The sequence below is a fragment of the Manis pentadactyla genome, chromosome 5 (assembly GCF_030020395.1).
Source record: "Manis pentadactyla isolate mManPen7 chromosome 5, mManPen7.hap1, whole genome shotgun sequence".
Classification (NCBI taxonomy): Eukaryota; Metazoa; Chordata; class Mammalia; order Pholidota; family Manidae; genus Manis; species Manis pentadactyla.
Window position 1 is genome coordinate 132,604,977 of NC_080023.1, and position 26,124 is coordinate 132,631,100.

General features: G+C 46.0%; 1 protein-coding gene across 1 annotated transcript in view; it reads right to left on the minus strand.

The window, feature by feature from the left end:
* Nucleotides 1–26,124, minus strand: part of SLC24A3 (solute carrier family 24 member 3) — a 464,546-nt gene that overhangs the window by 109,393 nt on the left and 329,029 nt on the right. Inside the window, exons 4-6 of the mRNA XM_036892190.2 lie at nucleotides 5,763–5,837; nucleotides 2,486–2,570; nucleotides 2,016–2,119 (exon numbers count right to left, since the gene is read on the minus strand). Coding sequence (XP_036748085.2) covers nucleotides 2,016–2,119; nucleotides 2,486–2,570; nucleotides 5,763–5,837 — 264 coding nt within the window. The remainder of the gene's footprint in view (nucleotides 1–2,015; nucleotides 2,120–2,485; nucleotides 2,571–5,762; nucleotides 5,838–26,124) is intronic.

Sequence of the window (26,124 nt, forward strand, 5' to 3'; positions counted from 1 at the left end):
CAGGATTCAAACCCATGCCAGTCTGGTTCCTGGGCCCATGCTCTTCTTAAAACATCATTTTGCTCCCTTAGTAAAGACTTCAGGGTTTCTACAAAATCCTGAAGAAGAAAGCAGAATGGCCTTGGAACTCTCCAAGTGGGCACAGGGACAAGGGAGAACAGAAGGAAAGGCTGGCCCCAGAGTCCTCAGGTGGGCTCCTGTCACCACGGTGGTTGGTGTTTCTGACCACGATTGTGTAGGGGTGTGAGCTGAGCTTGGAAAGGCCTTCCAGAGCAGGTAAAGTGAGGGATACCAGCACCTGCTGAAGTTCACAAAGCAAGCTGCCTTTCAAGCAGGTATTCTAACCAACCCAGTCATTAACCACACTCCTAGTAAATTATGAAATGCAAATGCACTTCATATGTAATGAGCTGCATGGCATTCACTAGACACTTCCCAGTCATTTGTCTCATATCTTTACATTATTGCTCCCCCTTTGGGCTTCCCTTGCATCAAACTTCAGGTACAAATGACTAATGAACTAATGACAACACTAATAATGGCCAGGCTAATCATCATACTGCTGATGGTGACAATGCTAATTAAGAGAGCATGAACAGCAACAGGCTTTTCTGAAGGATGTGACTATTCATCTCCAGGAGGCAATGAGAAGGCATCCAACTCAGACGAGAGCCTGGGAAGCACAAATGGCCCCACAGGCAAAGACAGAGGCTCATTTTTTGGTATTAACTATATTTACAGGGGGTCTAACAAGCACCATGTAGTGGGACCACAAAATCTAAGACTAGAGAAAATGGACCAAAAGGGTGAGAGAAAAATAAAATGTTCAGTCTAATAAGTTGGGCAGGACTCGATCACCCCGTATGGACATAACTGCTCAGGATCAGAAGCAACCTTCCACCTGTGGGCTCTGGCACTGACTTCCGCTGAGATGCAGGTGACCCTCTGCCTGTCACCCAGGAGCAACGAACACGCTAGGCAATCCAGGCACATCAGCAGCCAGGAAATGATGGAAGTGAGAAATGGGTGGTGGAGAACAGCAGGCGTGTGCCAGAGTATATCCCTCAGGAGGCTTTCCTCTGTTGGAGTCAGGCACGGTGTGTACCTGCACCACAGAGGAGCCTGGAAAAGGTTTGCAGGTTTCTGTAGCCATTCCCACCAACCAGCTGCAGGACTAGCCTCCTCCACAGCTGCAGCTGCTTAGGATCAGCAGGCTCCTCCATGCTGCGACTGAAGTGCCCTCAGTGGACTTCTAAGAAGTTGCTTTTCCTAGAAGACACTCAAAGCCTGGGTAATTGGCCAAAGAGCTTAGGATTCCTCTGAAGAAACTAGGACATCAGCGCTGGCAGGGCAGCTGCAAACCCTTGGGAGTAATCGCCGTGCCAAGGCTGCCAGGCGGTCTCCCCCTTTGGTGACTTCTGGGAGTCTTCCCGAGGCTTTCCAAAGCAGACACCAGTGCCCGGAAAGGACACAGACCCCATGATACACCCTGGCAGTGGAACAGTCTCCATAGATGAAATGCGCACATGCAAAGCCCCCCGGGACCCCAAGAGTAAGCTAGAGTGAACACGTAGGTAAATTGATTGTTGCAGACAAAGAAGGACTGGACTGTAACTGTGACAACTGCAAACCAATTTCAGCAAAAGAAATCTGTATCCTTTCCTTTCTTTCTCTTGTTTACTCTATTTCCATTGAGGCCAAACCATACCTAAAATTATCTTAGGTCATTCCAGTTCAGATCAGTAATACATCAGAATGAGTGTGCCACCTCCAGATCTTAGCCTGCATCTTTGGCTTACTTATGCAGACCTGGGCATTCTGCAGTCCATCAACATGGAGGCCAAATAATGGTGCTGACAGTTTCAGGTCCAGCTGGGGCAGCCTCCGAAGGCATGAGCTCCCATGTCACTGCTGCCCAAGACCACTGGCCCCCATGCTGGCTGTGCTCCTGCAAGACAGGCCCCTCACCTCCATACTGCTCCTCCCCACATGCCACATTCTGCTGTCAGTCTTACCTGCCCGGCAAAGAGCCCACAGACACCGATGATGCACAGGATATTGAACACCGCAGAGCCCACAATGGTTCCAACTCCCACGTCGCCCTTGGTGATGAAGACCCCTGAAACACAGACTTAGACTCAGCCGGGCTGTTGTGGCTGATTGCATTCCCAAGTGGACGTGGGGGAGCTTTCTAAAGCCTTAGACTGTTCTCAGAGTCTACACGCAGAGCTGAGACCTGGAGAGAGTTTTTAGGACTGCAAAGGGGCCACTATCCCACAGGAGCATCAGCACAGAGTGTGGGGCACGTTCATGCAAAGTAGAAGCATCACTTAAAATCATAACAGCAACTCTAGTGGGATGGGAGGCTGGTGTGCTGCTCTTTGGATCCTTGGTGTTCTCATTTCCTATTAGACAACCTGTCTGTCCCCAGAGCCCTTGTCCTTCAGAAAGGGCAGGGCCGAGACATCCCCAGGTCATCACCTACCTATGACCGACGTGAACAGCTCTGGGGCCGAACTGCCTGCTGCCATGAATGTGGCCCCAGCCACATCTTCACTGAGGTGCAGGCGCTACACAGGAGCAAGGACAAAGCACAGGTGAGTTGGGATTTCCCCTGCAACAGGCGACCGTGACTCCCAGGGTCCCAAGCTCAATGCCCCCGTCCTCCTCCCAGGCCGTGGTCACTCTTGCCTGACTACCTGCTAGGCCATGGCTCCTCTTACCACTCTCATCCCGACAAGGTCAGGGAGGGGGTTGCATACCCCTGTGAGTTAAAGGCTCTTGACAAGATCTAGGGTACCCCTACCCAAATGCCCCCAGGAGCTGTGCAGACAGTAAGAAGGAGTGGAGTGGGCTGGTGGCAGGCACGGTGGGCATTCACCTCCTTCCTAAAGGCAGTCCTGCTGAGCTTTCTCTGTGTTACCAAAAATCCTTATTTCTTAAGAGATGCCAAAATCCATATTTTCATGCAAAATATCTTGATTTTTTCAATGCATGCTGATCTTGAACTCCTGGCAATCAGTTTGTAAGCCTTGATTCTAGGAGTCTACAGAGGCTTAGGGTGGCCCACCCCCCATCCTCCATGCTGTCTTGAAACCCTGAGGTAGGGAGAAGGGGGAGTAGAATGGGGAGCCCTGCTAGGGTACCCTATACAGCCAGTTCTCAGGTTACCCTGTTTGTTCATTAAAAGGCGATTTGGATGACAAGAAGACAAGACATATTTGAGGCTGTGAGCGTGCTTAGATTTTCTGTATACAATCAGGATCCAGAAAGTAAGCTGCTGGCTGACTCTCTCCTGGCAACCCAGCTAAGAGAGCTAGTCCTGAATGACAGTCCCTCATCCCAGGGCGCCTGCAGCTGCACTTCGTCGCTGAGCCATGGAGGGGCAGCATGGCCTTGGCGTGGGCCCCTGGCTCACTGGCCAACAATGGGCTGAAACCTAACAGCGTTTGGAAATCCTCGGCTTATCTTGCTCTTAACTGAATGGCCAAACTTCACATGGGGATCTGAGAAGAGCCCAAGAGGTAGGTGCTGACACCTCATGTTGCAAGGTGCAGCTGTGAGGGGCACAGGTGAGTCCCTGGGGCAGCAGTCTGCGGGAAGGTGACCTAATGCAGAGTGGAGGCTCCGCGGGTGCTTTGCCAAGACCTGCCACGAGCTGCTGTGGGCATGGCACTGTCTTTGCACTAGCTCACACCTGGCACTGTGTGTGCGCTCCCCTGGGGCTCCCTGAGGGGCATTAGCAGTGGGGCCCACACCTCAGGCTCACCTGCAGGTCCTCTTTCTTTCCTTCACTTGGTTTGCTTCTCCCTCCTTGTCTCTACCTCCCCAGTTCTCTCATCCCTAATTCACTTCATCCTGGTAATACCTACCTGGCTGCTTAGAATCACCAGCCGGGGGAGTCCTATCTATTAGAACAGAGTCACTGAAAGCATTCCCACCTCCCTCCTGAGAGAGCTAGTCCTGAATGACAATCCCTCCTCCCAGGGCATCCACAGCTGCAGAAGAGCCCAAGAGGTAGGTGCATTCTCCAGGGCTCCCCACCCTGCATTCTTTAGGGCTCCCCAAGTGCCAATTCCAGCCCGGGGTTCTTTTCTCTTGGTTCTATGGTTCAATGCTACACTGACCAAATATCCATCCTTGAAATGTGAAAAATCCCAGAAGGCTGCTCCAGTCCTGCCCTGCACAAGCCCCTCCCTGATCCCTGGCCAAATGGAGCTCTCCCTCCCAGTGCTGGCACTGTGCTTCCCAAGTCGCCAGCACTCTGTCCAGCCCCTGTGTGCATCACTCTGGGGCTGCTCTGAGCCCCATGGCCCGGGGATGGCAGGACCACACTATACTTCATCTTGCCTCCTCCCCAAAGGGGTAAGCTTACAGGTCCTAAGAGTTTCCTCAGTTGAGTCGAACACATTATGACAACTGTATGCACCTTTCTAGAATGGGGTCTTGATATTGCTACTTAAAGGCTGTATGGGAAAGAGAGAGAGTGCTTTGCTTTGTATGAATAAACCCCAAATGGTGGTCTTTCAGAGGTCACACATGACACCAGTTACAGGTTGTCCAGGGCTTCCTCCCCTGCTTCACTAGGTGACCCAGTTCTCAGGATAAATCACTTTGGATAAAGGGCTTCTACACTGCCTGTTCTCCCTCCAAGATACCATGCCACTCCTCTCTGTCTCCTACTTTCAGTATAAAAATGAACCCATTCCCAGGGTCTCTCTAGGGTCACTGTGAAACAATTTTCTTTAATTTATTATTATTATTATTTTTTAAGTACAAAAAACCAACAGACTTTCAGGATGTAGCAGAAACTGCTTAAGTTAGTGGTTCTCAAAATGTGCTTTCCAGACCAGCAACCTCAGCACCACCTGGGAACTTAATATAAATGCAACTTCTGGCCCCACTGCCCCCAAGACCTAATGAATCACACATTTAGGGGGAGGGAAGGAGGAAAAGGGAGGGATGATAAAGCCTGAGAACTACATGACCAAACTTGAGTTCCAGATGGGAGGTGTGTCTGGGAGAGATCCTTTCTGAAAACAGGATTCTGAATTAAAAATAAGGTAAAATGGAAAGCTTCCACATGAAGGCAATTACATTTCAAAACAGACAAGGAGATGAAAGAAGCAAGAGAATGAAAGAGTTCTAGAGATGTGAATATTTTCTGATGAAAGGTGTTTAACTTGGTATTCAGCCTGGCATTCCCTGGGCTGATTATGAGGAGTCCCTTTCCTGGTCTCTGTGGCCAATTCTTTTATCTTCTCACCTTTCGGGCCTCTGCTTGGAGCATTTCTGTACATATACAGAGAGGAAGGGTGACTGAGGTGTGTGCCGGCCAATTTTTCATTCTGTGAGGACCTCATGAATCACTGACGGAGGATTATAGGAGCAAGAAACAGAGGAGAGGAAAGGAAGATGGAGTGAGAGGGAGGAAGAACAGGGTTTAAGAGGAACAGAAAATGGGCAGTGAAATACAACCAGCACCATGAATTAGGGCCAAATAGGGCAGGGAGAGCTGGCATCTGACCAAATGGGGCAGGGAAGCTGGCATTCAGGTTAAGGTCGCCTGTTCCACCCTGAAACTCCGAGCAGATTGATGGAGCTTCTGAGCTAATAATACTAATACTGCTCATCACTCGGAAGCATGCTGATGCCTGGTGTTGCTACCCCAGGCTGCAGGGAGGGCTTCCCAGGACCTCAGTGGAGGAGGCTAGAGCGGCACCCGGTCTGGCTCAGACATACTGAGAATTCAAGGCACATACCTCACAGATCTTTTCCAAGGAGGGGACGAAGAAGTCATCACACACAATGGCCAGTGCGTAGAACATGTACATGGCCTGGGAGAGAGGAAAGAACAGGTTAAAGTCAGAGTCAGGGCAGAGCCATAGGGTCAGGGCCCAGGCACTCTCTACTTCAATAACATCCTCTGTTGTCATGGGCCTGATATCCTACTCAGCATAAGTACAAAGGCTGCATTGCCTGCGAGGCCCTACAGGATCCCACCCCAACTCTGACCTCATGGCCTACAACTCTCCCCTGTGCCACCTCCTTGCTCCCCAGCATGCCATGGATGCCTGCCTCAGGCCTTTGCACTTGCTGTTCTCTCTGCCCAGAACATGCTTCCCCAAGATGACCTCACTCCATCATGTCCTTCAGGTCCCTGGTTCAATGTCAACCTAAGCAAAAGGCCTTGGACTCCCCTCCCTCCTATTTCTCTCTATCCCCCTTATCCTTTACTTTTCTTGACATATTATAACACATTTTGATGTATGTTGACATAAGGTAAATTAGTTTGCTGTATGTCTTCCCCATCAGTAGTCCACGAGGATACCTTATTTATCCCTAGCACACAGCACAAGACCCGGTGCACAATAGGTGCTCAAGAAAAATTTGTGCAATGAGGGAAAAAGCAAACGAGTGCTTCCAACTGAGCCTGTTCACATTCCTATCCCTGTGGGTCAGCTATGTCCAGGGCATACCCTGGAATTCTACCTTTTGGCCATAAATCACCTCTCTACTTTATCCAACTCCATGTTTCCTCACTAATTAATGAAACATTACTTGGATTCCATTGTTGGTTGACCACCCAGCATCCATCCTCCACTCTTTCCTAATGGGACCCAGTTTCATTTAATATCCACCATCCCCCAAGTGGAAGATGACCTCACCTGTTTCTCCAAGAGTAGATACTGACTGACCAATCAGTGTGTAGCTCTCCCCAGTGATGGCTATTGGTTCAGGGGGGGCTCATGTCTTGGGCTGGCCCAATCAGATGGCAGGAAAGGTTTTATATCCTTGCTAGGTGGGGCCATTTCTTATTCTCCAGCCATTTCTTACCCTCCAGGACTGGCTGTGCACATGGAGCTGGCTGTGGACATTGATTGCTGCAGCCATATTGAGGGAAATCTGACTAGACATGAAGTGGATGGACCCTGAGTCAACTTAATGACATCACCAAGCCATTACTAATGTGGTGCTGGAGCCCACCCTGCCTCTGGACTTCATAACAGGGCCTTTGGACCAGCCTGGTTTTCAGTTTCCCTGTTACTTGCAGCCAGACGCTGCTAACGAGTGTGGCTGCTCATCCTTCAAGCTCCAGCACCCTCCATGGCAATGCCTCCTCCATTTGCTGATGTCCCAGCATCTTTCCTTTTGAGAACTGCCCCATGGGGAGAGCCTTCAGCCACATGTCACCCCCACCCCTACAGGGTGCAGGCACATGACCCAGGCTGCCGCCAGAACACCACACTCTCCGTCACACATGGTGGGAGGGCCACAGGTCTTCAAGGGGCCAAGCAGGGGTTAATAGAGAAACTGGGAGAGAGGAGCTCTCCTGAGATAGAAACGCCACCAGAGCCTGGAGCTGCTGGAGGCAGCTGCCATAGAGAGCTGGCCTGAGAATGCAGCGTACACAGCAAGAGGCCAAACCAAGAGATGGGACAGGTAGATGTACACACACACACATGTGTGCACATACACACCAGTGCCCAGTGACTCCATGTGAACCTTGGACCTAGCTCAGTCTGAAACCAAAGTGGACTTTCCAACTTCATGAGCTGATAACATGCTTTTTACGCTTAAAATGAAACTGATTTGAGTCTGTCACTTGTGACAGCCCTTCATGAAGCCTTCTAGCAACCCAAGCATGAAATAATCTCTCTGGCCTCAGACCCTTGACCACTGCACTAAATTAGATGCCCCTCCCCACTTGTATGAACTGGTTTTCCCATTCACATATATGTTTGGTCTATTCAGCCAGACTGTAAGATTCTTAGGTGCATCTTAACAGTGCATCTTGATTCTGTGGAATTATCAGACAAGTGCACAAAAGCATATGTGGCAGGGACATTCATTCCAAAATGCTGACTATAATAAATTATCAAAACCTATGAAAATATACCATAAAGGATGCATTATATAAACTATGATTCATCATTCAATTAATTATTGTTAAAAGGGATTATGTAAATCCATATTTAGTGATGAGGAAAGGCATTTATGAAACATTGCTAAATGAAAATGTTATAAAATAGTGTGTACAGTCTTTTTTTGTTAAATTATCTATATATGAGTGTACACTTGTACACACACACACATATTTCCATATAAGAGTTTGTAAGGCCTTATCACAACAGTTTTTCCCTCTGTTGGTGTGACTCCGTTTGTATTTTATAATCCTATCTACATAGGATTATGCTTTGCCCACCCTGAATTTGTATTCCTTGGGTGAAGTTTGTAAGTGGTGGGATTTAGAGTAAGGACCTGTTTTACACTTTCCTAATCTCTGAGGAGCCTAGGATGTCTAGCATGCAGAGAAACCGTAAAAATAACTTTTTATTGATTAGTCTATTCATAATCCCATACAAATTGGTAGCCTGTGGATTTTTTAGAATCATTTAAAAAAAAATTAATGCTATATTTTATAGCTCTGTGGATGAGTCAGAATATGCATATTCTCAAATGTCACTGGACTCAAACCTTCTTTTGTTGCATGACTTGGTGGATTCAATGAAATGCAGGCTTTATCATTTATCTTTGAAAGGACAGCCAAAGGCAGTGATTGGAATAGAGTTGCACATTGGTGCATTAACCAAGATCTAAATAAACTGTCTATAGCTGACATGCTCAACTCACTGAAACAACCAGGTCCATAAACCATCTCTCCAAGACTCTGTTCCAATATTACATATTGATCCTGTTTCAAGGGAAGAAGCCCCATTTAATGCATTGCTATATCAACACTTGGATTAAGATGAGAAATGAACATATCTGTCAAGCTCTCTGTGCTTTCAAGGGTGGTGGCTATTGAAAATCATGTGAGTTCCTGTGCACAAGGCAGTGTGAAGTGGGGGACACACTGGCACAGCAGCTCTGGACACCCAGAGGGGCCTGCCAGGTGATGGGGCTCCCATCAGCTGCAGGCACCTCCTGGCATCTGAGGGCAGCCCTGCCACTTTGCTTACAAGCAACTGCTCTAATCCTCTGCCATGGCTCCTACTAGAAATCAGGTTCCCACTGGAAAACAAACTGAACAGAACAAGATATTGATTGTGGGTGTGCTGTGTCTCTGTGGGGGTAGAGAGGAAAAGGGAACTTGTGCCTTCTGTGCAGTTTTGCTGTGAACCTAAAATTGCTCTAAAAAAGGTTTGTAATAAAAAAAACAAACCCCAAAACAAAATGGAATAAAGGAACCAAATGTCCAAAATCAAACTTTGAGTTACAGAAAGCCTGCTGATATTGACAGTACTATCAATACAACTGGCCCAAATATTTGATAGAGTGAGGCATTTTTACATTAATTTGACCCTTTCTATATTTCCTATATTGCCGTGATAACTGGCAATAATAATATTTAATCATACTATTAATAATATTTGCCACTCTTTTTTGGGTCAGCAATTACAGGCGTGCTCTAGGTACTTTATATGGACTACCTCACTTAATTTTTCTCCTTAGTGGGAAGCAGGGAGTTACTGTCCCCATTTCCCAGACACTTCAGAGAATGTAGTAACTTGTCCAAGGACAAATGGCTAGCAAATGGCAGGGCTTGGATTTGGCCTCAGGACTCTCGGAGCCTTCCCGCCAAGCCCAGCTGCCTCCCCTCAGAGAGGTCTTCTCTGATTCACCACCTATCACCACTTTGTATTTCCAGCTAGCCTGATAATAGGTGATCTTCAACCACACAGAGGGAGGGGCAGCTCTAGAATCCTAGCCCTCCACTTTTGGGTGCTGCTGGTCAGAGTAATTGATGTACTTTCTTAATTTTTTTATTTTTAAAAGTTTTATTTTGATTCCATATTCACATACAAATATGAATAAATGTGATCAGCATGAACATGAGTAAACCCTGGCTACCTCTTTGTTTTCAGTGGCTTCCTATTTTCTTCTACAAAGGAGTGGACCACAGACACTATTGCAATGGAAATCTTAAAACATATCCTTTTGTATTTCCAGGATACATTTCCAGATCTGGAATTGTTGGGTGATGTTCTTTTTTAATATATATATTTTTTACAAGGTACACTAAAAAAATATGAGACAGATTTAAACTCTCAAAAATGCTCAAGGGGATCCAATACCCTGGGATGGCAAACATGCCACACGTACCCTGGAATCTGAGCTTGAAGCCTGGCTACCATGACCACAATCAGTGAATGTGGGACACTTTCTGGAAACAGTGAGTGAGGGGTATCTGGAGAGAAGAAGAGGGCTTCAGCTCAGAGCTCATGGCCACAGGGGCCTCTCCTGTCTGGGAACTCCCTGGGGCTCTGGCTCTGTGGCACAGAGCTTGCACTGCCTGGTCCATGAGCTGTGTCTGAGGTTCATGTGTCCTCCCTTTTCTTGAAGGGCAACAGCTGTGCCCTTCACTAATCCATACCCACCAGGTCTCAGAGTGTGCTTGCATGGAATGAGGGCCTGTTTATCTGAAGTGTGGGTTCCGTGGAGGGCAGCGCTCACAGAGCAGCTGGTGTCACATTTGGAGGCCATTAGGGGCAATGCCTGTGTAGCAGTGATGGGCACAGCAGCTGCTAAGAGAAAGGCATCCTGGAGCTTTGGAGGAAGCCCAGGATGGAGTAAAGGGTCTCATGTTAAATCCTAGCCTTGGCACCTCCAATCACACCATGCTGTCCAGTTAGCTTGTGAGGCTGTCGTGGGGAGTAAATGGAAACAAAGGAGCAAAGGGCATTGGACATGGCAAAGCACTTCATGCAACAACAGTAATGCTGTGAGGATGGGCCCCAGTTAGCCTCCTGGAGGACAAGAGGCATGTGGAGCAGAGCTGAGGAACCCTGGCCATCAGTGATCAGTCGACAAGCAATAAACCCCAGACATGGGCAAGAATATGGTCAAGCTCAACCCAGTTGAGCCTCCAAAGACCCATGTACTAAATAAATGTCTGTTGTTGTATGTCCCTGAGGTTTTGAAGCTATTCATTCTACAAATAAACCACAATACAAATATTGTGGCAACAGGTAACAGATACAGCCAACATGATAAAAAGAGTCACAGTAAAAACAAAAATCATGAGAAGAAACTACCAAGAGAGCAGACTTTCTGTTGTTCTGAGTGACAGTAAACTCAGCTTTTCTAGTCTCCCTGGAACTAGCTATTGCCAGGTGACAAAATTTAGCCAATGAGAATAAGGGACAGATCTAATGAGATTCATCCTTTTTTCCAGTTTGAACATGGATGTGATGTCTGGAATGGCAGCAGCCATTGCATATCACGAGACAACAAGCATGAAGGTACATACTCACAATGCTGAGTGTGGCAAAGCCCTGAGGATGACATTCACCAGCTGATAATGTAAAAACCAGCTCCTTTTATACTTCCTACTATGTGAGAAAATGAACCCCCTATTTGCCTCTGTTGCCATTAATTGAGGTTTCTGTACTTGCTACCATGGGCCTCCCTAACTGACATGGGGCATAGGAGATTCATTCTGCTGGGCAGTGGTAGTGAATTAAACCAGAGAAGGCTTCACAGAGGAAATGGCTGTTGAACTGGGATTTTAGAGGATAAATACTACCTCATCTGGCAATTTCAAAGATTGAATGGAACTAATAAAACTAGACAACTTTGGTGATAGTAGTTAAACTGAAAAATACCTAAGGTAACAGGAAATCACAGTGGCCTGTGACTTAATGGGGGTGAACAGGCTCTAGCTGAAATGTCAATACACATAAGGCTTCTCAATTGTGAGGGCAAGTGTCTCTAAACAGCATGACAGTAACCCTGCTGTTTCATGTGGCATCTACAGTCAGCGGTTTTCACAGACAATTTCCTTTTACTACATCATCTGCACTCATGTTGCTGTCTTTGATTTCAGTGAAGGGGGTGCAGGAGAAGCAACTCTGAGAGAAGAGCTACAGAACTCCAGCCTTGGCGGAAGTAGTTCTAAGTCTCCCAGGGAATATTATTTGAATAATAACTAAAAAAGTTCCTTTTTCCTTCTCTGTATTTTTCATAGTTTCAGGTGATCATATATGATTAGATTTGGGGAAAAAAGTTATTTCTTTTAAAATCATTTTCCCCTATAGAGGTGTGTTATCTTATGGCTCCACGATGCCTTGGTGGGACTGATGTCCTTGTCCACTCTCAGAGTCCCTTGCTGTGATGGGCATCACTCTTCTGCAAACATTCACTAGAGAGAGACCACCACTGAGCCTCACAGCCAGACCAGGGTCCTAAACAAGAGGATTTTGGGGGTAGGGGTTTGCAGGGCAGAGGATGTAGCAGCTGGCTGTGGGTGCCTCCTGGTCCTGCCATATTCTTTAAGACTTATTAGTGTAGAGGCTTTTAAATGTCAGAATCACCTTAATTTGTTTGAGGACCTTTGTCTTACCCTTACACAAAGCAGTCAGGAAGTACTGCGGCACCATCACTGCCTTGGAGCCCTTACACAGTGGCTGCTGGGTGTCAGTGTGCCGGGCCCTAGCCTCCCTGCTCCTGGGTGGGATGACACTGTGCTATCTCCTGGGTTCCTGATGAACCAAGCTGCAGGGGCCCTCATATTGCAAGACTGATCTGATGCACTTCCTACTTCCCCACTGATGTTTCCCTCCACCTGAAAATAACCAGTCACCTTCCAGTCCTTGTCTCAGGGTCTGCTTCTGGGAGAGCCCAAATTAAAACAAGAGGGAGGGGGTTAAGGAAGATGGTGGAAGGAAGGAATTGCAGTTTGAAAGTGAGATGGGCCACTCTCAGAAACCACTGTCTTCCAAAGGTCTCGGGGGCACTAGCATAAGTGCCTGACAGTAAGTTTGATTTCGTTGGCATCCATTTCAAAGATGGCCTTCTGGAAAAAACGCATTGCTGGCTATGCAACCAGATGAGGAGCCAGCTGCCCCACCTGTGAAGGTCCCCTTGAGAACGCCCGGGTGACCCACACAGCTGACTGCATGAGGGATCTTGATTCTCCCTGTTGCACCCTAATTCCTGCTTTTGTGCTTTAAGTTAGCCAATACAGAGAGTACCCAGGAAACCCTGCACCCTGCCCTCGACCCCAGGAAGCAGAGCCTCAGGTCTGGCTCCATCCCTGCATCTCTCTCCCCTCAACTTCCCTGCACAGCCCTGGTGCACAATGCGTCCTCCAGGACCTGTGAGTAATGAACCTCGTTCTTCAAAGTGCCCAGGTTGTTAATGAGGTGCATCTCGCAGTCATAAGAAGGACAAGGGCTGGCCTGGCCACAGCCTGGGCTTGGGTAGGGGACTCATCTGTGGGGGCTCCCACAAGTTGTAGGCCCCATGTGGGTGCCCCAGGCATTCCTAATGGATAGCTCCACTCTCAGGCTGATACCAACACAAAGCTGGGACTCTCTCCCTTAGTGCCACCCTGGTGGTCATTCTGTCATGAAGATCTTTGGGAACCACTGCCTAGTGAACAGGTTTATCTTGCAGAGACTCAAATGCTAAAGGAAATGCAGATGTGTTAATACACCTGCTCATTAGCATAAACCCTGTAATTCTGTCACATAAAAGGAGTTCCCTGATATCCAGACGAGGCCATGGCTGCTCAGTGTTCTTGGAGCCCACCACACAGGGGTCACTGTTTTGGAGCCTTGGAAATGAGAGATTTGCCGTCTCTGGAGAAATGCGTCAGGAGCGGTGGGAACGCTTCAGTTTGCCTGCATTCTCTTGCTTCTTTCTCTCCCTCCTCTCTCCACCTTACCTCAGGTGCCTCTCACATGGCATCTCCTCAGAGATGTGCTCCCAATCCCCGAGGAAGTCATTTATTTCTTTTGGTTGTTAGTTTCTCAAGGAAGTAGGGGTGATAATTTCCACTTCCTCTGGATATCCACTAAAGGAAGGTTTTGGGGACAGGTTAATGTAGCAGGGCTGATGCCCATGTGGACCGTGTAGGGTGCTTACTGGGTGCCAGGCACACACATTCCCACTGAACCTCACAGCAACTGCAGGATAGGGCACTGGGGTTAGCCTAGCCTCGCCGGTGGGAACCAAGTTCGGTAACGTGCTTCAGGTCACACAGTGAGTAGGTGGTGAAGGCAGGTTTTGCACACAGGGGACCTGCCTCCAGAACCATGCTCCTAGTCACCAGCACACACAGACCTCAGGAAGAGGACTGTCTGCACTTTATACAAGGAACACCCACTCCTCTAACCTCTGCCAGGCCTCAAATCCCCTTTTATGGGGACTTCTTGTAAGACAGGGGTTCTTCACCTGGGGTCCCTAAACTCCCAACTCCTCAAGGAGTACTTAGTAAGACTTTAGGAGTCTGTTAATTTGTATGGGAACAAATTGTGTCTTTGTCTCCCTAGCCTCTGAGTGGAATTCAGCCTTTCCTTCCACTGTGAATACAGACAAGCCACAGTAGGACTGGCAAGGCCTGGGCTGTGTGCCAGTGGAAATCACATCCCTGGTGCTGCAGAGACCATAGGAATGTTCATCGCTGCCTCCTGTTGGTTGAATTGGAAGCCAGAGGCATGGAAGCCCAGGAGGTTTGGTCCTTAGAGGCCAGTCTTCCAGGATCCAGAGCAGGGCAGAGAAGCGTGGATGATGTAAGTGGGGTGTAGACAGAGAATAACTACCCAGGAAAATTGCAGATGGAAAGGGGAAAGGGGATCAGAGATGGGAGAGGAAGGGTAGAAAGGGGACATAAACAGGTCCTTATGTCTAACTTGACAGCGTATCCATGAAGACATCAGCCCTCCATTATTTCCTCTCCCCCACTGGGGATTTATAAAGGCTCACAATAAAAGCACATACAATAAAATAATGGTAAATAAGTATAAAGAATCAGGACATAAGAAAAATAAAAATAAAAGTGGGAAGTCAAGATCAAGAAGGAGAACTCATGTATTGTGTCATGCACTTTATATCCCACATGGATTTATGCTGCTGGGCACCCAGAAATGCTGGGGTCCTGAGGGGCAGGTCCATCATTACTCGATGGATTGGTCTGAACCCCCATGGGGGTTCCCTGACATATCCTTTTTTGGGATACACAGGCTGACCTGCTTCCTGGAGCTTGGGACCACTTCCATCTCTAAATAAGCCTGTTTCTTGTTTTTCTCCCTCAAATAAGAAGGGGAGCAAACCAGGTTGTGGGAGGAGAAGAGGCAAGTTCTCCGAGAGGGGCTGGACCATTAGAAAAGTTTCTCTGTCCCTATCTACATATCTATTATATAGATACAGTTATACATATTACATATATTAGATTTCTTTTAAATTGAATTTTTATTGTGGTAAAAATAGACATAACACAATATTTACCATCCTATCCATTTTCAAGTGTCCAGTTCGAAACTGCATGTAGTTAAGCACATTCATGTTGTTCTACAACCATCACCACCATTCACCTCCAGTACTTTTTCACCTTCCTAAAGCCAACCTCTGTCCCCATTAAATAGCAATTCCCCATCCCTCCCTCCCTCCCAGCCTTGGGCACCCACCATTCTGCATCCTTCCCTTTCAAAGTGTTCCCTAGCAGAAGTCTCATTTGGTTTATACAAGAGTAGGCCTGGAGTCAGGGCTGAGGGACAGAATGATGGCCAGGAAGGGGTGGGGGCAGCAAGTGATGGCGAGCGGGGCATCCTTGCTGTCATCAGAGGCTGTGGCCTGGAGAACAGCGGGGGCCCATCTCCGGTGGGCAGCCCGGGCCCTGCCCTGGCAAGTGTTGCACGAGACATCTTCTCAGTGTGGTCAGAGCATCTGATTTTTAAAGAGAAAAGCTACAAACCCAGATTTTAGGTAAAGTCTCCTGAGTCTGAGTAATGGAAACTAATGTGATCCACCCGCTACTGTCTGCCTTGCTGCCTCTGCTCCAGGCACCAGCCTCTAGCTGTTGTCTGAATAAGTCTCATTGGCTCTGCCTCAGGGCCCTTGAACTGGTCATTCTCTCTGTCTGTGTCAGTCTCTCCCCAACCATCCACATGGTTCCCTCTCATTTCCTTCAGTCTTTGCTCAAATCTCACTCTTTGGAGCCCCCATCCTGTATCTTCTTCTCTTACTCTCCTGACCCTGCTCCACTTTTTTCCCCATTTCTCACATTATCTTCTAGCATACTAAGTAACTTATTATGTTTATTTTACTATCTCTCTCCTTCCTTAGACTATAAGCTCCACAAGGCTGGGATCTTTGCCTGTCTTGTCCTCTGCTGTATCCCAAGTGCCTAGAACAGGGCTGGCACATAGCATGTGCTCAATAAATACTGAGTGAATGATTTCATTGAACAATTGTAAAGCACTGAGCCAGCCAAATGAAACTTGTTGATAGTCAGAATGATGATTTCAGGTCTGGTCCAAATGACCATTCTTTTGATTAGGAAAATGAGGCCCTGGGTAGGTACATGACTTTCCTGCAGTCAGGCTCTCATAATGGCCAGGTCTGTCCTGAAAGGTCTGTCCCTGGACCCTTACGTAAAGGTTCTTCCTACAAGTTCATGCTCACTCTCAAGTTTCCCAATGGAGCTCAGATAAGGGCCTAGGTCTCCTGTCCCCTAGGACTTGCTTCATGTGGAAAGTCAAGTTTGAGGCACTGTCTTTCCATCCTTTTCCAGTTTATTCCAGGAGGTAGGAATTAACTACCTCACTGCTGCAAGAGTGAACCCATATCTGAGTTTCTAGAGCCTCACACTGAGGACTTCCATACCTCAGGACTAGGTCCATGCTGATGAAAGCAGTTACATCTGGGGCACCCCCCAGGGCAGAAGCGTGGGATATTTTTGTTCATTTCTATATCAACAGGCCTACAAGAGTGCCTGACACTGCTTCTGGAACACTGCTTGAATGAATGAATGAATGAAGCTTATTCTATAGTTGGGCCCTGGGCTCTATGCTGGGCATGCATTAGCTCTTGCATCCACTCAAAAATCCACACACAGATAGGTTGGTCCTTCAGAGTCTCCATTTTATAGACGAAGTTTATGTTTGGGGGGAATAAGCAGAGTCAGCAATTATTTAAATACAGTGGCGTATGACTTCAAAGTTCCCAATCCTAATCACATGGCCTCTACTCCCAGTGAACTTGAGGCACCAGGGATGGAAAATTTCCTACCTGCCTGGCAGCCAGTCCACCCTATGTTCAGATGTCATTCATGTGAAAGTCTTCCTTCAGGTGGTATGAATCAGTCCAAAGAAAAAGGGATTCTGGGATATTTTTGGCCAGAAGCAGACCCTCAACTGAGAATCCATATGTGCTGGGAGACCAATAGGAGAGCAGGGGAGCCAAACAGGAGGGAAAAGAGGCCAAGGAAAGGTGAATACCAGGGGGCTCTGAGCCTCAGCCCAATCTGCACAGAACTCTGGAGTGAAGGATGCACCACTGAGGTTGTCTTGCCTTGAGACAAAGGAGCTGGGCTTTCAAACTACTGTACCATCAGTCATTGACTATGGCTACCCCAGAGGATTAAAGTTTCCAGGTGCTTCCTATTCTCAGCATCCTAGGTCTTGGCAGTGATCCAAGACCTTCAAAGGTCATAGGGGTGATCCATGAAAAGCAAAGCATATAAAAGCTGTTGGATAGGCACACAGCTAGTAAGGAGGATTCAGGTTGATCTGATGGAGCACCAACATGTTTGCAAAGTATGTAAGCATTTTGGTATTAAACATAGAACTATTAATTGAATTCTATGTGAGCTTGGAGGAAGGACACCTAACCTAGGTTCTGGGGAGGGAGGGTGAGGGTGTGGTAAGAGACCTGGAGGAGTTGATGCTCTTATTACATCTGAGAAGATGAACAGGCATTAGCCAAGCAAAGAAATCAGGAAAGAATTGGCTAGACAGAGAAAAGCATGAATAAAAACACGGGGTGGTGTAAAAAAAATAAGTAACATAGTTTGTGCTGTAAACTACAACCTGTTCAGTATTGCTGGAGTGTAGACTGTGGGTGAGAACGCAGAGGCAGATGCTGCGGGAATAGTCAAAGGTCTGTTTGGGGAGGCTGTCCTATTATAGGCTGAGATATTTGGATGCCCGAATACAGACTGTCTGTCTTGGACAGGAATCACTATTGACTCCACCAGGGGAACCTTATGATGGAGGTGATGATGGTAATGATAGTGATGATGAGGAAGAGGATGGTGATGATGACCGTGATGGTGTCATGGTGATGCTGAGACAATAATGATGACGGTGCTGCTGATGAGACAGGTAATGATGGTGATAATTATGACTGCTGATGTTTATTAAACATTGACCATGAGCCAAGAACTGTTAAAGCTTCATCTCTCAATTCTACCATGAAGTGGGTACTATTGTTATCCCACTTTTCAGACAAGAAAACTGAGGCAGAGAGAATATAAGCTCCAGGTCCCAGAACCAGTACAGGATTAGAACTGAACTTTGACCCCATTTGTATGACTCCAGTCTGAGCTCAAGCTCACGCTCTGATGGCTTTCAGCAGCAAGGCAAGAGGAATCGCCTGAAGGCTCTTAACATCTACGGGCTTGAGATCTCTCACTCTTCCTCCGAGTTGTTTTTTCCCTTTCTTCTTCTTCGCTCCTCAATGACACTTCTCACCTCTCCCCTGCTCACTAAACCTTAGTGGCATATGCTGTAGAGTTCTCAAAATCTCATGTAAACACTGGCTGACAACGGGCTTGGATGCTGACACTGGCCTCTTCCTCTTCAGGCTCACTGGAGAAAATGAATACAGTGACTTCTACCCCAGTAAATAATATTAGAGAATTTACGTTTTCTGGAGGACACTGGAATTTTTTAATTTACTCAAACTATCTACAGGATGGTGGAACTCTTCACTTCAAGGTTGGTGAGAAAAAATTCTTGTCCCAGAATTTTTATGAGTAACCTGAGCTGAGCCTTTACAAGGAAAACCACAACAGGATAGGAATTCTCATGCCAGAGTTAGAGCTGAGCTTCTTGCACAATGCCATGCCTTTGAAAGACAACAGGCTGGTTAAATTTATCAAGATATTTGCATTCTTCCTTTTCTGTCATTTTCTTGTTATTCTGTCTCCAAACACAGTCTTGGGAGCTGATGGGCACCATAGGGGCCAGATAACATCAAACAGTGGAACTGCAAGCCAGTGGTGAGCAACGAGGACTTCCAAAAACAGAATCAGCCGGAGACACAGGCAATCCAGGCAGGCTCATAATCTGGCGCCTCTTCAAACCCATGTTCTTTAAATATTTATTCAACATTTATTTAGTGGAGGAGGGAAGAGAACACTAATCTTCCATTAATAAAAAAATGTATATAGAAATTAAGCCTCTTACTAATTCATTTCCACTGGTGCAAACACAGTCAATATTCTGAAAAATATTATAAATCTTCCCCTATTTTTAAAATTCTTATTCTCTTTCAAGTTTCTCCTGTAAAAAAAACTACTCTAAAGAGGGCAACTTATTGTTGCTGAATTCAAAGTTTTAATATTTAATATTTAGATAGTGAAACACATTTCATTCAAGATTGGTAAATACCATATGCACTATTCAATTACAATTGCAGCTGGTGAAGTGAGCACTTACAAAGTCTATGTAATAGAAATAGGCTGGTAGTAGCAAAAAGCAGGAAGGTCTTTTTTATTTATTCTTTAGGTGGCAGTTTGCTTCAGATAGAGGAGAATCAATTTACTTGTCTTCAGTTGTATCGTGTGGAAACCTGAGCTAAGTGGTACCATCTTTCCTCCTTACCATAGTGATGTTTTAGCATTCCTGTTGAATCAGTGTCCTGAGGTGCTCAATTGGCCACCCTATAATCTAGCTCTGGGCACCCAGATGAAAGCCATGGCAGCATTCTCCCCAGCTGGGACCACCTCCTTAACTGTATGCCATTACTGTGCCCTGTACTAGAATGAACCTAGTGTTATAGGATGTGCTCCTGGAGTGGAAGGCGATTTCCCATAAATGGTGAAGGGCTACACTGAGTCATTCAGGGTCCCCAGGATGATTTGACTTGTGACTGGTCTAAAGGGCTAATGGCTGGTTGTCTGTGGTAGGGGTCCAGTCTAGGGCTGTGTATAGAAATGAACAAAGCCAACAGGCTTGTGTGGGGCTTAGACTCTGGGCTTTGTTTTATTGCTTAAGATCTAGTGCAGCTAGCAAAGCCAGACCAAACTTCATACTACAGTATCTCCAACCTCACACTTCAATGACAAGTGATTAAAATAAAATAATTACCAGATAATTACTACAGACTTTTAACTAGGAGGTTCAAAACTTCTCTTGCCAGACATTTAGCTTAACTGGGCACATGGGCTCCCTCCCCTCTGGCTGACGTAGGCTGGCTTGATGTTCAGGGGTATTTCAGGGAATCCTTTGAACCTGGACAACAGGACAACAGATTGCTGGTATTGGGATGCCCTTCTTGTGTTCTGTGTACCTGCTGTGTCTTTAGAAAGAGACCAGGGCTTAAGACCCAGATGCTCTGTGACCAGTCTACTAAAAATCCTCTATGTTGATGGAGGGACAGTTTCAACTGATAAGGAGAAGGACTGACTTTAGCGGCAGTTTGTAGATGCTGACACCAATATTAAGAGCTGTGGCTTCAAGGCACAGAGCTAAATTTAATCATACTTTTACTGCCCTCTCCCAGGGTTCGGAAAAAGCAAAGAGCAGAATTGCAAATTAAGAACCCAGGAGCTCATCTAAAGGCATTGGAGTAAAACATGCTGACACAGAAGAGAAATAAATACCCTTGAGTCTACAAAGGGACTGGAGAGCAGTGGCATCTTTAAGTTTTTGCAGTTCTCTTCTGCAACTTACAAAGCAGAAATGTAATAAATGTGCCAGTTGGTTACTCCTTGGTTATGAAGGAAGAACAGAATAGCCTGGGTTCATATCTCAGCTGTGTGACCTATGATGAGTATTTTACTCTCACTAAGACTTCAGCTGTCCTTGTCTGTAAAATGGGAAAAATAATAGCACCTACTTCATATGGTTGTTTTGAAACTAGATAACACATGCAAAATTCTTAGCACCATAGCTGGAATGTTGTAAGCCTTCAATAACTGCTGAGAATACTATTGTGGCCATGGTCATTATTATTTTAATCAACTTGTTAGGAAAGTGGGACCAACCAAATTGAAATGAACTCAAGGAATCATTCATACTTTCTTTTTTACAAAAACACAAAGAAGGATTAGCAGACATTTCTTTTTTCAGCAGCATCTGTGGAGGCCAGTTACTTGGAAGCAGGCACATAGAAATGGTTTGCTGAAGAGCCCAGTTTTCTTTTCTTCCATTGTCGCATAAGAGCTGTTGCCCATCCCAAGAAACCCAACCCAAGTTTCCCATTCCAATAAACACATGATTTAGGATTCCCCAGTGTCAGGGGGGTTGGCCAAGACAATGGTAAAATCCAACCCACCCCTGGATCCAATGTTAATTACAACTGAAAAGCAGATGGTGTCTAAATCTAGGCCCATCTGTTCCATGTCTGTGGGAAGTTTCCCCAGAGAGGAAGGCAGAGCCATAGCCAATTTATTTTTGCCCCAAGAAAGACTGGACTTTTCCACTTAAGAAAACATCTTATTATTCATCATGATGAAATTTTCTCTGATCTGTAAAACCACAGAAACATTAGGTCAGATATCTGGCAAAGGAAGGGCAGTGAGACACCTCAGGAACCTAGATGGCTACTCAAACTCAAGATGCTACCACAGGTGAGACAGTCTGGAGATAGGAAAATATTTGAATACAACCTGTCTACTGGTTTGTAAGACAACCCCTTCACTCACACACATAATTCCAGTTATTAAGTGGCCTGGATGAGGAAATGATTTGATTGGGTTTGAACACACGTATTTGCATTGCCTGCCTTTTTAAGAATGGACAAAGACATAATTTCCCCTTTCTCTTTTTAAACAAAACATATCAGCTCAGCAGAAGAATGAACACTGTGGCTCCTATGGAGAAAGCCAGTGTCACTGGGTCTGGTCTGGTAAGGACTTAAACTCCACCGATACGAGCCAGTAAAGACAGCATTGCCCAAGGGACAGTGAAGATGCTTCTTTTTGGTTATATTTGATCATGAAGTGTGTGCTAGACAGGGAACTGTGCCATTGTGGACCTAATGGGATGTGGCTGACTAGTGGTAACCAGTGATTAGAAAAAGCATGTGGTACATGGAACAGGTGCTATTGGTGCCCATCAGCACACTTTTGACAATGAACTTAAGACACACTGGCAGCTTCCCACCCAGGACAACTTCCTACCTCTCTCGTTTCTGCTTTTCTGCCTGGGGAAGCCCCCAGTGCCTCAGCTCATGAACAGAGCAGCTCATGGGCATGCTCACAAACACGTAGTCATATACAAAAAGACAACTTGGTCTAACTCTTTTTAGATGAAACCCATCTTTAGGGAAAGTGGAAGCAGGCAGGTGTTTTTGGAGACAGCTGCTGAATTTGAGGTGGTGATTCCAATAGAGGGACCCCATGGTGAGATGGCAACTGTTTAACAGCTGATACCCAGGAAAGACCCAGCCCTGACATGTAGCATTTGTCCGTTGTCAGGGTGTAAATACTACCACCACGGCTAACTTTAGACTACTTGGTGAAGCTGGGGCAAGATGCACCCCCTCTGTGAGCTAAGATAAGCTGTCGCCAGTGCATTCACGGGCACATACGGCTGGGGAAGGGGGCAGGACTCAGAATACTGTTAAATGGCAGGGAGGATCTCACAGCATTAAGTCTTCTTTACCTGGCGGATAAAAGCCATACAGGAGTCAAAATGTCATCATCACAGAAATGCAAAGAAGACCTGGTGGGGGGAAGAACTACACTTTGCCCTGCAGACTATATAAGCTGCAGACTTCTGAACTGTCCAGGAACCTGAGTGCCCATGAGCCACCTCAAAGGGCTGTGGCCTTGGACGAGCCCAGAGGGCCTACTTCTTAGACCACCAGGAATGAAGCAAAGACTTTTTTTTTTTTTTTTTAACATAGTGATTCAACATTTATATACATGACAATTCTAGGTACCAGCTCTCACCATACCAAGCTGTTACAATATCTTGACTATATTCATTACATTCCGGTTACTTATTATTTTACCATTGGAAGTGTATACTTTTTTTTTTTTTTGTGAGGGCATCTCTCATATTTATTGATCAAATGGTTGTTAACAACAATAAAATTCTGTATAGGGGAGTCAATGCTCAATGCACAATCATTAATCCACCCCAAGCCTAATTTTCGTCAGTCTCCAATCTTTTGAGGCATAACAAACAAGTTCTTACATGGAGAACAAATTCTTACATAGTGAATAAGTTCTTACATGGTGAACAGTACAAGGGCAGCCATCACAGAAACCTTCGGTTTTGCTCAAGCATTATGAACTATAAACAGTCAGTTCAAATATGAATACTCATTTGATTTTTATAATTGATTTATATGTGGATACCACCTTTCTCTCCTTATTATTATTATTTTTAATAAAAGGCAAAGACTTTTTTTTAAAAATGGGTTTTGAGAAATATTCAACTCCCATAAGCATCTGCAGACCTAATGATTGCTGGGTATTTTCTAATTACACTTTTCTGTAACTTTGGGTTTTGAGGTCAGTAAGAATGTAGCATAGCCTGTCTGTGCAGTAAGAGGGAAAATGCTACACAGAGGAAGAATTACATGAACCTAATCACTCAGAGTCTTGGGAAAAGGCATCCCAACCAGGTGTCACAAACCTGTTGCAGAAGTGAGTTGTTTGAGCTGCCATGCTGAAATTGTCTTTTCTCTTTTTAACACACTGGCTACTATAGCAACATTTTTACAATCCAGCTAAAACCAGTGCCTCCTTCTCAATATGACATAATTATTTAGGGTTTGCCAGAGAAAACCCACATTTATTAAGTAGCTTAACTCAATGGTGAAATTATTCAGCTGAGTGAATTCTATACCAATTTGGGTGATGGGGGTGGGAGAGAGGACAATTTAATAAGACAAACTGATTATTAACACTATGACCAAGTTTCTCACTAGAATACTCGGCCAGTAAGAAGGGAGTTTTATCTTTGGATTTTCTCTGTGCCTAAGGCACACAGTGAAGGACATGCACAAAGGCAACTGTGGATGCCCACATATGTTGTTCTGTGTGCCTTTGTGGCTGTCAGCCTTCACTCAGCTTACATCACCATGCCCTTGGTGAGGTGCATCTGCCATACTGAGGACAGGCGTCCTTTAAAATTCTGAGCAACTCATAATCCCCTCAGCCACTTACAGGGTGACTCTTGGAGCCTCCTTTTCCCCATGATAAAGAAGAACTGGCTTGAGGCTGTCCCTTCATGTGTGAAATCTCCATTTTCTAAATGAGAAACTTAGGGCCACTGAGATGTTTCTGGGGGATGCAGCAAATCACTAGTGCCACTATACTAGAAGCAGGTTTCCTGAAGTCTTTCTAGACCAGTGCCTTTTGGCACTGCCTGGAGCGATTTGGTGACTACCATCCTCAGTGATGCATGCATTTACTGCTCTTTCCCCCAATTGAGCACTGTGTTCATTACTGGCAGCACTCCCAGGCCAACCTGCACACCCAGCGTATACACACCTGTCCTGAGTCTTAGGTGTCACCTTCAGTTTTATAACATCATTTAAAAAGTTTTGGGTCGCTGTTCCACAGTCAGCTGACTGGACAGCATCACTGCTTGTAAACGGTTTTATCAGCATTAGTTTTACGCAGTCCGTCAGTCATTCTGTTTTTTAGTATTTACTGAGCACTCACAATGTCAAAGACACATTCTGAGGGGCTCAGAGAGGAGCACAGATTATTACCATCTGGACTTCAGCCTCTTGAAGTTTACTCAGCTGTGTTCCAGAGAGAGGCTGCCCTATCTTGTCTTTAATGTGCAAGATTTCACATCTTCTAGGCTGAGTGTCCCCTGTCACCATGAAAGTTGACTTACTTTCTTGTGCTGCAGTGAGTCACCTTGCAGCAGCTGTAACCCGGATATCGTCTCCCCATTGCTTTTAAGTGTGCTGTCAATACCAGTTACCACCTACACTCATCACACACACAGGTGGGCACAAATGCACACACAGGTGCACAGGCTGCCTGTTTGCTATAAATTCCTTGTGATTTGGCAGAGCAACTCTCTAGACATAAAGAGGGAGGGAGGGAAGAAGGTAAAGGCTAACCAGTCTGCAGTTTTTGCAAGCTTTGAGGATCGTCCCCTTTGGAATTTGCCTACCACACTGCACAGGACAAATCCGTGCTGGTTGCAGATCTATGGACATGGGTAAGTACGGCCCCCCTTCTTTCCTCTGATGAAGCAAGGTGACACAGGTACAGGCTGTTACCTATTCCTGTCCATTCTTGCTTATAGAAACTGACACTGGAGGTAGTTGGGGAGGGAGCCTCTGCCTCAGTGAGAATTACAGACCAGAGAGGGTGGAGGCAGCCAAGAACATCCAGCCGGGCAATTTCAAGAGGGAGCAGAAAGAAGTAAACAAGAGCTTTTGAAATGTTTACCCTCAAAGTTAAAAGTGAACGGCATCAGCTGAAATCGGATGCTTGTTTCACTATGAAATTATATTCAGCCCAGAGATCCAGCCGGTAAACATGGAAGAATGATTCCTGTTGAGCACAGACTAAGGGACAGAAATGTCATTAGTGGGGAAGGGAGGAATACACCCTCTATTTTCCTAAACGTCTAAGTAGATGGCCATGAGCACTTACGCTCTAAAGACCTAGACAATTTGGTGGCCAAGTAAGGTCCAAATCTGCAGAATGCATCTGATGGTCTCTCCCGGAGCTGGGAGGGAGGTGTGATTCCTCTGCTGAAGAGAGAGGCTGCAAAGAATCAGCTTACCCTTCTATGCCTGACTGAAGCCTGAGAATGGGACCACCACAAGTGGGTTTTTTTTTAATGGGGAAAGGAATATTCCCAGAACATACTAATGAGAAATCAGAAGAGAGAGAGAAAAAAGCCTCCCTTGCAGGAAACTCAAACGTTTTAGGTTAGAGGTAACTAAACTGAAAATAGTTCCCAGGTAATTAAAAGAGTAAGCAGCTTCCTGCACATTCAGCAAAATCAACTTCCAGCTTTTTGTTTTTATTTTTATTTTTTATGTTCTGGCATTTGAGAGACTGTGATATAGTTTGAGTACCAAGAGTGTATCAGGCAGCTGAGGTCAGGCTGTTTGGCCCTCTAGGGAGTGAAAGGGAGTGGAAAGAAGGTAGTGAAGCAGCCTCTTGGAAGTGATTCCAGGACT